Genomic DNA, 12,104 nt, shown 5'->3' with positions numbered 1-12,104 from the left:
CCCTGATGAGCAGAGACTTGCTAGTCTTAAATCCAAGACCCAAGGGGTAATTATATTTTCTAGTCTTTGGTCTTTAGCATGTGGATTGTTCAGAACCTGTAGAGCTAGGGACAAAGTAAAGAGACATGAAGGAGAGATCAAAATCTGCATGTGTACAAAGAAGAATGTGTCATGAATCTCATCCTGCATGAATATCTGAACACAAATCATTCACTATACCTGTATCGCCACTCATTCGATACTGGTACTCATTTCATCGTTCTTCCTCTAAACATCTGTGGAATGTTTGTCCTCATCTACTTGATTTACTCCAAACCATTTCTACACGTCTCTTTCTTTTTCTATACTTTTTTAGTCCGTTATCATCCTTGCACATACAGTTACAATTTCTCAATTTTATATCTGGAGAATTTCCAGTAAAATGTCTTCCTTACATCTAGGATGCTGGGATGGAATTTGCCTAGATGCTCACATTCTCTGCAGTGCTTACTTAAATAGGGAAAAGATACTCATACAAATCATTAGGCATTTTGATTATTAGAAGAACCTGTTTTCCACAGATTTAGTGTAGATAGAGTCAATGGCACTACAGGTACTTCAGTGTCATTAACCCGTTGAGGACGGACAGATTTTGCTACAACGTGCATTTCCCACAGACACATACCCGAGTATGCTCGAGACTCGTCCTCAACTGGTGAAATAGATAGCATAGCCATCAATGTTTGGGTTTCTTATGGGTAGCTGGGCTGTGAAGTGACTTTTTACAGATTATTCTACAAAATCATACACATTATTGTGTGGGCCCAGAGTAAGTATTATCCTTCCACTTGTAACTTTGCAATGGCCCGACACACTCAAGGCAAATTTGAGTGTGTTTTGGAATTTTCAAAAGCTCTGGACGGTGGATGATTTCACCTGACTGACTGAGTAATGTGCATTATTTGTTTTATTAAATAGTGACACAATTTAAATTCCACAGCAGCCATTTTTGTAAGATACCCATTCCAGCACCAGTTCCAAGCTTACTTAACTGCACATTAAAACAAGCAATTTATGCCAACTGGCAATGCACATCAGCAGTTATTTGTACTAGTCACAAGTCTAACATCCAGTGATAAGTAATTTGCCTGTAACTTAAATAAAAGGACTGGTCACATGATAGCTCTCAGCGTATTATTGGAGTCGAATCTATAATTATCACCATTTGAAGAGTTTCATTGCAAAACAAGTTAACTCCTTTCTAGTCAATTTGAGATAATTGCGATTAAACATGCTAAAAAGCAAAGAAAGTAATAAGAAAATATGAGACTTTTCAATCGTAATTTCAAGAATATTCATTGTTATGGAGTAAGTGAGGTGTTATTGGAAACATTTCATTTTGCTCAAGCTGATGGTCAACAAACTTTTTTTTCTTAATGGCACTTACGCTCTTTTGCAATCAAGCTCTCCATTCTATAAGTGTTGTTTGCAAAAATTTGGATTCATGAAGCATCCACTGGGTAGTAAGGTTGTATTATATGAAACTTTACATTTCTGTTATTCCTGTTTTTGTATTCACTGTCATGTATTGATGTTCTCATTTGAGACATGTCATATTATTTGATTTTGCTTTATTGTGCATTATTTGATCAACTTTTATTTCATTCACCATTCATTCAAATCCTCATTTCCTTCCCCCATCTGATTTCTTCCCCTCTTGTCTTCCACCTGTTCCTGCTGTGGTTGCCATGCCGACTGAATGCAGTAACCTCATACCTACCATCAGAATTCTTGAAACAGTTTGGGCATGGTTAGTTTCCAACTTTGTATTGATGCATTTGTTTCTGTTGACCCTGTTTGTTTTCAAATTCATGAAATTTATGACAGTGTTTGTTTGTATTGGTGATAATGCATTTTTTCCGCTAAAATCTTATGTTGCTCTTCAAAAAAAAAAAATAATAATAATGTCTGTGTAATATATCTTTACCCATTTATTTGTTATTTATAGAGTTTTCATTATTTTTGCATGTTTTCGAGCAAACAATCATTAATATTCATTTACATAGCCTTGTGTCGATTGAGCTTGAAAATTGCATTTTGTCATTTCTTGCAGAGAATACAATTTTCCCAGATTTCAAGTCAGTGTGCCTGCCATGTAAAATTTTTAAAACTCCTCTGTAATCAGATATTAGCCTAAGTAATAGACCTTGTGATGTCTGGTTCTGCCTCTGAAAGCAAGTACTTGTAACATATTCAGCTGTCAAAATTGAGAGTATCTATCAAAGATCCAACCAAAATAAATGTGTCATAAATGGCTGCTACGTTTGAGACATACATGTATTTGCTTGCCCTCACTGAAAATGTAATTATTTCAGCAAATTTTCATTATATCATTCCTTGATTATAATGACACGTTTCAGTGAGTATTCAATACACTATAATTAGGATGCACTTTTGTTGTCACAGTGAATGTAAATTCATTTATTTTCTGCTCAAAGTTAGTTTTAAAAAGCTGTAATACACAGATGAACAGATGTCAAATCTTGTAAAGACATGAGGTTTGAAATGAAGAGTCTCAGCTAGCTGAATGTCTTGCTTTGCTGAGCATTGCTTACTCAACCAAATTTTTGTTTGGCCTCATAGGGGCGCCTGGGTACCCACTGATGAAGGGGATTTCCCTGAGGGACCGGAAGGAGAGGATGGGGAAGAGGCGGGGTGCAAGGGAACCGAAGGAGCAGTGGTCCTGAGGCGGAAGCGGTCGTCACGGCGAAACGGCGGGGTGTGGCGGAACAGCGCGGGTTTCCCCGCTGGCGACCTGATGTCGTACTACAGCTGCCGCGAGCACATCATGCTGATCGAAGAGATGCGGCGCTACTCGCAGCTGAGCGACAACTCCAACTTCGAAGAGGAGGAGTTCAGGCTCCACTCCGACAACTTTCTATAGGAGAAGAGAAAACTGGCTGATTCGCCACCCTGCTCCCAGGCCCCACCTCAACAGCCTCTTGGTTGCTTTCTCCTTCCTTGTTATGCATTACCCTGGCTAGTATAGGAGACTGTACGCATCTGCTCTGTACACTTGTGTAGTTGGTATCTCCATGCCCTAGAGGCAATGTCCTTTGATGTATGGTAATATTTGGTCCAATGTGTGATGCCCTGCCATCTCTTTACTTTATTAGCATCCATCCAGATTCAAAGGCAAACTTGCATATATCAAAAGTTTGATGCTTGTATGTGTAATGTTAATATTGCTGCAGATATTTATCAGTTCATTTCTATCAGTCATTATAGTCTGGTTGGAGGGGAACTTGTCAAACAAGAGTCCATTTTCATATGCAGTTTGTTTTGTATATTTGGCTCACACTCCTGATAGTATTAGCTGGATTTATCAGTAATCTGCTGAAGAGTTGGAAGCAGTTCATGTATTCAAATAATGCTCATATCCATCCTTTTACATCATGTCCTTTTCATGGCGGTTTGTGAACTCGTCGAAGTGAATTGCAAAGACGACACCAGTTCCCTTTATGTTGAAACTAAATCTGTTCAAGTTTGGTTTATTCTGACAAGATAATTCCATGTTGTTTGTCAAGCACCGTATATATGCCAGCATGACTGATGGGCAAACACTATAATGTGTATTTAGTTCAGCAGGGGAAGGGGGGGGGGGGGGGGGGGGTGTCTTGAAATATATAACCTGTCATGAATTACTAGTAGTAAAGTGATGATAAGAAATGAAATTGAGAGGCATGATCTACAGAGCAGGCCATTCATTTTCCAATTTATAACCCAGGGCTCGACACGAAACTTTTTTTCACTGGTGGCTTATTAGGGCCACTAAAATCTTCGAATATGAAATTTTTGTCGCACGAAAAAGAAACGCAGTGGTCTGAAATAAAAGCAGACATAGATACCCATCTTGAATCATAGTTGCCCAATTTGGCCACTAAAAGATAACCATTTTGTGAATTTTGTGGCATCAATTTTTGGCATCATCGGGCCACCGGGCCACCAGGCCACTTTCCCGCCACTTATGTGGAGCCCTGCATAGTCCCATCAGCTCGGCCTCATTTCATAAAAGTTGATATGATAGCAACTCTTGCTGGAATGGCGACTTCCCATAGCAACAGCCAATCGGGAAGCTGGATTCTTGTTGTTGCCATGACAACTGCCATACCAGCAAGGGTTCCTACCATATCAAGTTTGTTTCCTATCTTGGTCAGTGTTTTGTACATGTCTCTCGTATTGCAAAGGCTCATTTATGCAGTGGTAAATACATTCGTTTGCGTTGTTAATTTGTCATTGAGTAAAGTGCCAAAGGTGTTTGAAAAAAAAAAAAGAAATTCCAAGACAATAAATGTAACCACAATTCAGGTACTGATGTAAATATCATGGCGTAAATCTAAGATATGTGGCTGTTTTGTGACCTGGTGGACGTGTTCTAATCTGACAGTAACTGTTTTTTTTCTAAGCACAGAGACTTTGCTCTATTACAATCAGTAACCAAGACTGATATTTTAATTTAAACAGATTTGTATATTGGAATATTTCTGTTCTGTAAATGTACATTCCAGTGACCTGTCTGTACATGGCTTGTTTGAATTCCTGTAACAAAAAAACAAAACAAAAAATGAAACCAAGCAACTTTTCTCTGATGTGAATTCATTAGCAAACCTTGATTTAAATTCTTATAGTCCATCATATTTTTTTTTGTCAAGGAGGGTTTGGAATTCACTCAGTAGGAGGTGAAATTTACAGACGTAGTTACTACACTCATGATTTTATCCGCCAACTACACAGTGGTGACATTTGCCACTGTCACCGCAATGATCAGTGGCTCAAATCTGATCACTCAAAACTGATGGCTGCACAATTTTCAATAACTAACATTTCAGTAAGTGGTATGTGGTCCTGCAGTAGCTTGTATGTATTTGTCTAGTCTCCTCAATCACTTAAAGGCAGCTGATCGCCATCCCTAATGGTACGTAAACTCCGAACGACCGAAGTTTGTGCATGCAATTGCGCAATGCTACCACTGAGACAAGTGTGTGTGTGTGTGTGTACGTGTGTGTACGCATCATACACAAACATTGTCACCGCGAGCTGCGGTGATTGGAGGAGAGAGGCTAGAAGACGCTGCGGCGTGTGTGTGTGTGTGTGTATGTGTGTGTGTGCGTGTGTGTGTACGCATCATACACAAATATTGTCACCGCGAGCTGCGGTGATTGGAGGAGAGAGGCCAGAAGACGCGTGGCTCTTTCGGCCTCTCTTCATGTGCATGCGCACTGAGAGTGTGCGTCCATTCGGAAGCTCTCGTGGCTCGCTGGGACAGCCATTTTGGGTTAGGAGATAAGCACAGGGAGCTCTCTTGTAGCCTACCGTATTTTCGCTGACCCACTGAGCCAGCGTTATTCTCATTCGGGGGTCACTACATTTGATACAGAATGGGGGAGGCAGCGTGTTGCGTTCGTCTCCGTGCCGCACAAACCACTCGCCACGACTGAGTGTCTTTAAAACAACTGGTAATTGTGCCATTTCAAGACAGTTTTAATAGATGTCACTTCATGTCTGCCTGACTGCCCTTTCCAAAGCATACAGTCTTTTTACTTTGGGGACTTGCGTGGGACAAAGTTTCAAGATCAGATGCCTAGTTGGTATCTAGATTTGTTTTCCTTTAATCTTTTTAATTCAACATCAGTATAGAACTGAAGAAAGAATGATTGGAAATGATGTCTTGTCAAGGAAAATCCATGCTGGGTTGTCGGCTTTTGAGACATCTTCCTCAAATGGTCATTCTTTTTTGTTACTCATTTGCTCAACAGTAATTCTAGCACCACGTTACCAGTGGTCATTACTGTTCATGCACAAACATCATACTTTTGTTGGTGGACAGTTAACTGATATGCTGCATTAGTAGATCGTGTGACTCCAAATTTCAGTGAATGTGCTCCGTGCTCATCTCTCAGGCGGTGATTGTGGGATTCTCAATCAAATTATCCCATGTGTGGGCTGTACAGGGAATTGCTATAGCTGTTTGTTTGGGTCGAGATACATGAGTGTCGTGATGTAAGGCTAATCAGCTGAGCATGTTTCAAACCAACTCAAACCAATTCAAACCAACAACAGCAAACAAAACTTGTACATTGGTAGAAGGGCACATACAGTCATGATTGCTCTTATTTGGCTGAAGAAAACACTATGTGTGGCCTGTTTTACACACTCTCAAAGTTCACGAAAATCTAAGGAAGTCTATTCCTGTTGTGTGACAACACTCCTCATACTTTTGATTTGTTGCAATGACATGCAGAAGAAGATGTTTTGGAGCTGTTAGATTCTGGCATTAAAAGTGTAGCTTCCTTATAAGTGATGTGCAGTCAACAACATGTTGGTGCTTCATATTTGATTCTAGAGAAGGGTAATTAGGCATAAGTGTGCTACACTGTACAGCAAAACATCATCTATGGCTTCTTATCATTTTTTCCATAACATCCCCCCCCCTTCAGAGGGAGGAGGTGATCTTTGAATAGTATGTATTCTAAGTGACCACACACCATTTCATAACTGGTCAGTGAAAGTTGATGTATTTTCTCTTTCTTACATATGATTCATTCAAATTGAAGACACAGATCTTCTATGCTATCTTTAGGAGTGCATGTTATTTTAGCTTTTAAAGTGAATCCTGTCTTCAGTGTGATGACTTGTTTTCTGGTCATGTACCATTTTTGTTTTTCTGATCAAATATTTGTAATGGTTGAAACGAAGTCTAGAAATGTAAGGGTTCTATAGAAACCTTGTATTCAGCAGTGATCTCTAGGATGCTATCGAATCTGCAAGAAATGTAATTTTCCTGAAGCGATGGGTGTATTCAGTCTTCATTCTAACAACAATAATATTAATAATAACTGCTTGTAGTAACTTTCTTGTATTTTTTAGCTGATCGTGCCTGAATGTTGTGAAATATGTATATATCTCTACATCATCATCTTGAAAATGTGATTTGTGTTTGATCAGATTAGTCAGTGTTATTAGTATTTTATTAGTATTTTAGAAAGATACAAGTAAAGTAAAGTAGAGTATGATTTACAGACACTTTTTCTTATGGGGACTTTGTGCATACTTCAGATTTATATTTTATCATGATTGGTGCAATTTTTTTTTCCTGTGTAGTTTATTGTAGAATTTATGAAATTTTATATCTCAAGTTTCTGTAGATTCAGTGAGTTAAGCTGTACTGTATCTGTAATATTGCCTGAATTTCGAAAGCTATTGTATGGACGATTATGAGTGAAAATTTTTCATTTATATCATATACATATTGCTCAAATGAAAGCACTAAAGTAGCATTTAATTTCCCTGCCATTATTTGCCAATTTGTAAAACTCCTGGGAAAATTCTTTCCTGTTCATGAAAAAAAAAAAAATCATAGATCACATTAAATTGAGAGCTTCCATGCATTACACTTATTAGTCTCAGTCAAGGAGTTAAAGGTCAAATGTCAAAAGATGGTATTTCCAGTTATGTTGTGGGAAATATAATGATGAATTTTTAAAGGCAGTAGTTATTAAAAAAAAAAACAAGAAGCTTACACAGAGGGAGTTAGATAAAGTATTAGTTGACAAAACTGAAAAGGTTGCAGGTAGACCTAGAGTATTTGGATTGGACCTAGTCATCTTTTAGAGTATGTCAAACCCAAATGTCAAGTACAGTAGTAGATGCAACATTAAGAAGCACATTGCAAATCTGACAAGACTCCTCCGTCAAAATTCCAAAATCAGAAGTAAGACATGTTTTTATTACATGATGCTTAACCTTGTGACAGGCGTGTTTGGTACATTTCGTGGAGATTCTACTTTGAAAACCATTTATGTAGCTAGCAAATGAAGGACACGGTAATTATCTTAAAAACAAACGAGGTTACCACATGTATGTACTTACATTGACCTGTTTTGCTTGTGAAGCAATGATGATATATAAAATGTATTACATTTATGTACATTTAATAAGCTACTATGTACATTCCATAGAATTTGCCTGCATGAAGTTGTTGTGCTCACTATACTGTAGTGCAAGGTTAGTAAGGTGATTGGAGTAAAGACTTATGTAATGACTTCAATGAAAAGATTTCACTCTGTCACTTCATCAATTTGGGGTCTGCCGGGAATTCCCTTATATGAGTTTTTCACTTCAAGGTGGGAATGTAGCCCAGCTTATGTCAGACTCGAATATGTCGAATTTAAAGGTGGTTTGGAAACTTGTGGAAATGATGAGATATATGATGTGAGTATTTTGATGTCATTGTGTGATGGGGTGTAAGGTTAACAAATATTACATCACTGTTCTTGTGAAGAGACTAGACGCTATTTAATTTTACATTGACATTTGCCATTTACGTACATGTAGATGGACTACGGAGCCATGTGTATGTTCCATGTACTGGCCGCTAAATTGATTGAACATTTTCATATTATTAAATGTATAACAACTTAATAAAACAGTAACAAAACAGACAAATGTATGAGTGCTGTCATTGATAGAGTTGGTCTTGTGTCTGAGAGTATGCTTCGATGGAAATGTGTTTAGGCATTATAGCAAAGAAAAATTATTCTGAGACAAGCATTTTCATTGCCAAAACATGCCAAAAATATCTATGGAATGATTGTGATATGGGAAATTGAAAATATCACTCACTAAGGAATTGCATGGACCGGTCACAAAAGAGCAAAGTTTTGCGACTTTGTAAACATTACAAAACTCAAATCTTGAACCCCTCGGGGACTATGAACTCCTGAAAGCTTCTTCCCAACAAATGGATGGATGCAATAAATAATAATATCATACAAATGTATTTGTACAGCACATTTTACCAAAAATTTGATGATAATTAATGTCTCCATGCACATCGGAGGAAGGAAAACAAAGAAAGGAAAATAGACAATAAATTACCTATGTAAAATATTCCACAATTCATTTCATCGAAACGGTCATGTTCATAACTATCCGACGCGACGATCCGACGAATTCCGTCTTCCATTAATGAGAACCGCACATGCCCAAAATACATTTCTTTATACCGAACCCAAACTTTGGAATAATTTAGATAATAGTTTAAAAGATTCCCCTAAATTTGTCACATTTAAATACAAACTTAGAAAATATTTACTTTCTACTTATAATCTTAGATAATTTAAATTGCTTTAATTCATGCTTGAGTTTTCACCTGTCCTGATGTCGCAGCACTTGGCGTGTTCTGTGTGCAGACCTCTCTTCTTTCTTCTCTCCTCTTCCTTTCCTGTCTTTTGTTCTTCGTAGACTTGTATTGTTACCGTCTTCTCTCCTCTCGGTACTGTCTCGCGTCTTACAGTGTATATGCGTGTGGGTAATTGAATGTGTGTACGAATGTGTTGTCCTTGTCATATTTTCCCGGTACACGTGGTTCAGTGAACAGTGTCCGGGCACTAGCATTGGTATTCTATAATTTTTTTCCCGACCTGTGTATTTCAAAATAACTACATGTATATTGTTATAGAATAGTATATCATTTACTCATTATTTATCTAGCGATCCACGCCCGACAAGCTTTGCTTTTTAGTGGATCACTATTTTCCATAATCGAATTTATTTTCCGCTCGCCCACGAAGTATTTATACAGTGTTCCTCCTAATTATTGTACATTATGTTGTTCTATATAAAATTTGTCTCGTATATTACATGAATCTTTTGCAAACGTTTGAACAATATTATTTAATGACATGTATACTTTGTACTATGTTTTTGATTTTCGTTGATTGGAAATAAACTATGATTGATTGAATTGAAGAGGAAACCAAACGATGAAAAGGGACAAAACTTTGACATACAACATAAAGGCCTAGTCCATTGACAAGTTTATTCGAGATCACGTCTTCAAAAAACTCTTAAAGTCATCTACTGTATCAGATTGCATGAGATTTGTGGGTTATTTGTTCTATAACTTCGGTTGCAAGTTGGTTACTACCAAAAAAAAAAAAAACAAACAAACAAACAAATGTAAATAGGCAAACCGTTGGGATCAAATAATTTGTGGTAATTAGTGTTGAGTTAGGGACGCGTGCATCATTTTTTCTGTGTGTGTGTGTGTGTGTGTGTGTTGTATTATAATGAAACATATTTTTAGCATAGGTATATCGTCATGTATATCTGCAATTTAAGAATAGCTTGTACGAACAGCTCTTTTCGCACTTATTGAAATGTATGTAGACCATACTAGTGTGATGTGATTCTGTCATAAACTTGGGGGGGGGGGGTAATCCTTGCAAAGGACAATATCACATATCAATTATCAATATTATCATACATAAAAGTATCGTCGTTGTCGTGGCTGATTTATTTCATTGCCTAACTTTTCAAAACGTAAGTGTGATAATTCCCATGATGTGGTACGACGAAGACCGTTAGTCCGAATGGAGATCGACGGAATGAGATTTACACATTGTACTCCACTTTCACCAGTCCTGTACTAGCTGGTTCCACTTCGGGGGCTGAGTCTGCCACCGGACCCAGGCGATCAATACATCGTAAGCACAAAGAATGTATCCGTCTATTGATGCCTGAAAAAAAAAAAAGACTCAGAACCATTATGAGGAAGAAAATGAAAAGTTGACTGAAAAGGGACAGTGTGTGTGTGTGTGTGTGTGTGTGTGTGTGTGTGTGCGTGTGCGTGTGTGCGTGTGCGTGTGTGTGTGTGCGTGCAAAGGCGGAAGAGAGATTGAGAGACTCTGTGACGTAAGTAAAAGAGAGAGAGAGAGAGAGAGAGAGAGAATGACGTAAGTTAATTGTGACGCACCTTGATAACATTTCTTGGTAAAAGTTGCTAAAGGTGTACTTTACGTTCGGAGTGATTCTTGTGTCCTTGAAATCAACTTTACAAAGGAGTATAGGCCAACCTGGACTGGCCTATAAAGTTGGTATATTAAAGGACAGGGGTGTGACGTCACTGTAGATGTGGTTAGACGTTTAAGGGGGGGTTATTATTATCATTTAAGTGTTTAATAAGTCATTGTGAATTACCCCGCTATTGAAATTATATGTGACGTGACTTCTAAACATCAGAATCATTTTTTTTTTTTTTTTGGAGGGGGGGGGGGGGGGAGATGGGGCGGGGCGAGATGGGGTGGGGCGGGAAGGGATGTCCATATGATTTCTCTTTTGCACTCATTTCAAACATACACGGACATGTATATTCCTACATGAGCAAATATCAAGATATACGGTAAATTACGTCTGTAAATAACGGTATTTTATCACAATAACGTCACAGTGTGAATATATCACATGTAGGTCTATAAGCCGTGATACTTTCGACGTCGCATTATACCAATTGTTATGATATCATGTCTGTATGTACTTGACCATTAGAATGCAATGTTTTTTTATTCAACCACTAGTTCAGTTCAGTTCAAATTTATTTCATAATTCCATTTTCTCAATGATGACATTACAAAATTATTGACAACAAAACAGGAGTACAAAATATATACAATCATGTCTTTTGATTGTAGAAGAAAAAGAAAAAGAAAATATACTTGACACAAATGTACATGGTCACATCGTATGAAAATGTCACTAGTAAGTATAAGAAATATGATGGGGCCTACATAAAAGCTTTAAAGCTTGTAAAACTGTAGGTTCCCGAGTTCATAGGCATATAATTTTACACGGAGAACGGATATGTTTGTCTTGACCAACTAAAATTACACCAGTACAAAAAATCGATGAGTAATAAACTAATGAACCACATAGATATCGCACAAACCAGACTGCATACAAATCTCGCAGTGTTTGAATAACAAAAATGCTATATTATTAAAAGATGTATCGGTACCATGAAATCACTTGAATAACTTGGTGCAGCGGACAAGGACAAAAGACTGGGAGCATAAAAAGGTTGCTAAAGGCTTGGTAGTGTGTATCCACTAAGTAATAACTGTTTTAATTTGCGTTTGAAGGTGAATAAAGATAAGGAAGAAGTGATATCTAGAGGGAGATCATTCCAATATCTGGGTCCAGTAAATATAATTGTCTTCTTTGCAAAAATAGTGCGAGTACGGGGAAGGTGATAGGCGTCACTCTGGCGAGTGGGATAACAGTGGATA

The 12,104-nt window shown here is 37.8% G+C and overlaps 1 protein-coding gene across 1 annotated transcript in view; it reads left to right on the top strand.

Moving 5' to 3' along the window:
- The window catches only part of LOC139740856 (uncharacterized), an 80,817-nt gene extending 77,196 nt beyond the window's left edge, over window positions 1-3,621 (top strand). Inside the window, exon 28 of the mRNA XM_071651440.1 lies at window positions 2,623-3,621. Within this exon, the coding sequence (XP_071507541.1) occupies window positions 2,623-2,923 (301 nt within the window). The 3' untranslated portion in view covers window positions 2,924-3,621. The remainder of the gene's footprint in view (window positions 1-2,622) is intronic.
- The last annotated feature ends 8,483 nt before the right edge of the window (window positions 3,622-12,104 follow it).

The sequence above is a fragment of the Diadema antillarum genome, unplaced genomic scaffold (assembly GCF_040938485.1).
Source record: "Diadema antillarum isolate AM-2024a unplaced genomic scaffold, OU_Dant_1.0 scf00000030, whole genome shotgun sequence".
NCBI lineage: Eukaryota > Metazoa > Echinodermata > Echinoidea > Diadematoida > Diadematidae > Diadema > Diadema antillarum.
This window is presented reverse-complemented; position numbering and strand designations above follow the sequence as displayed.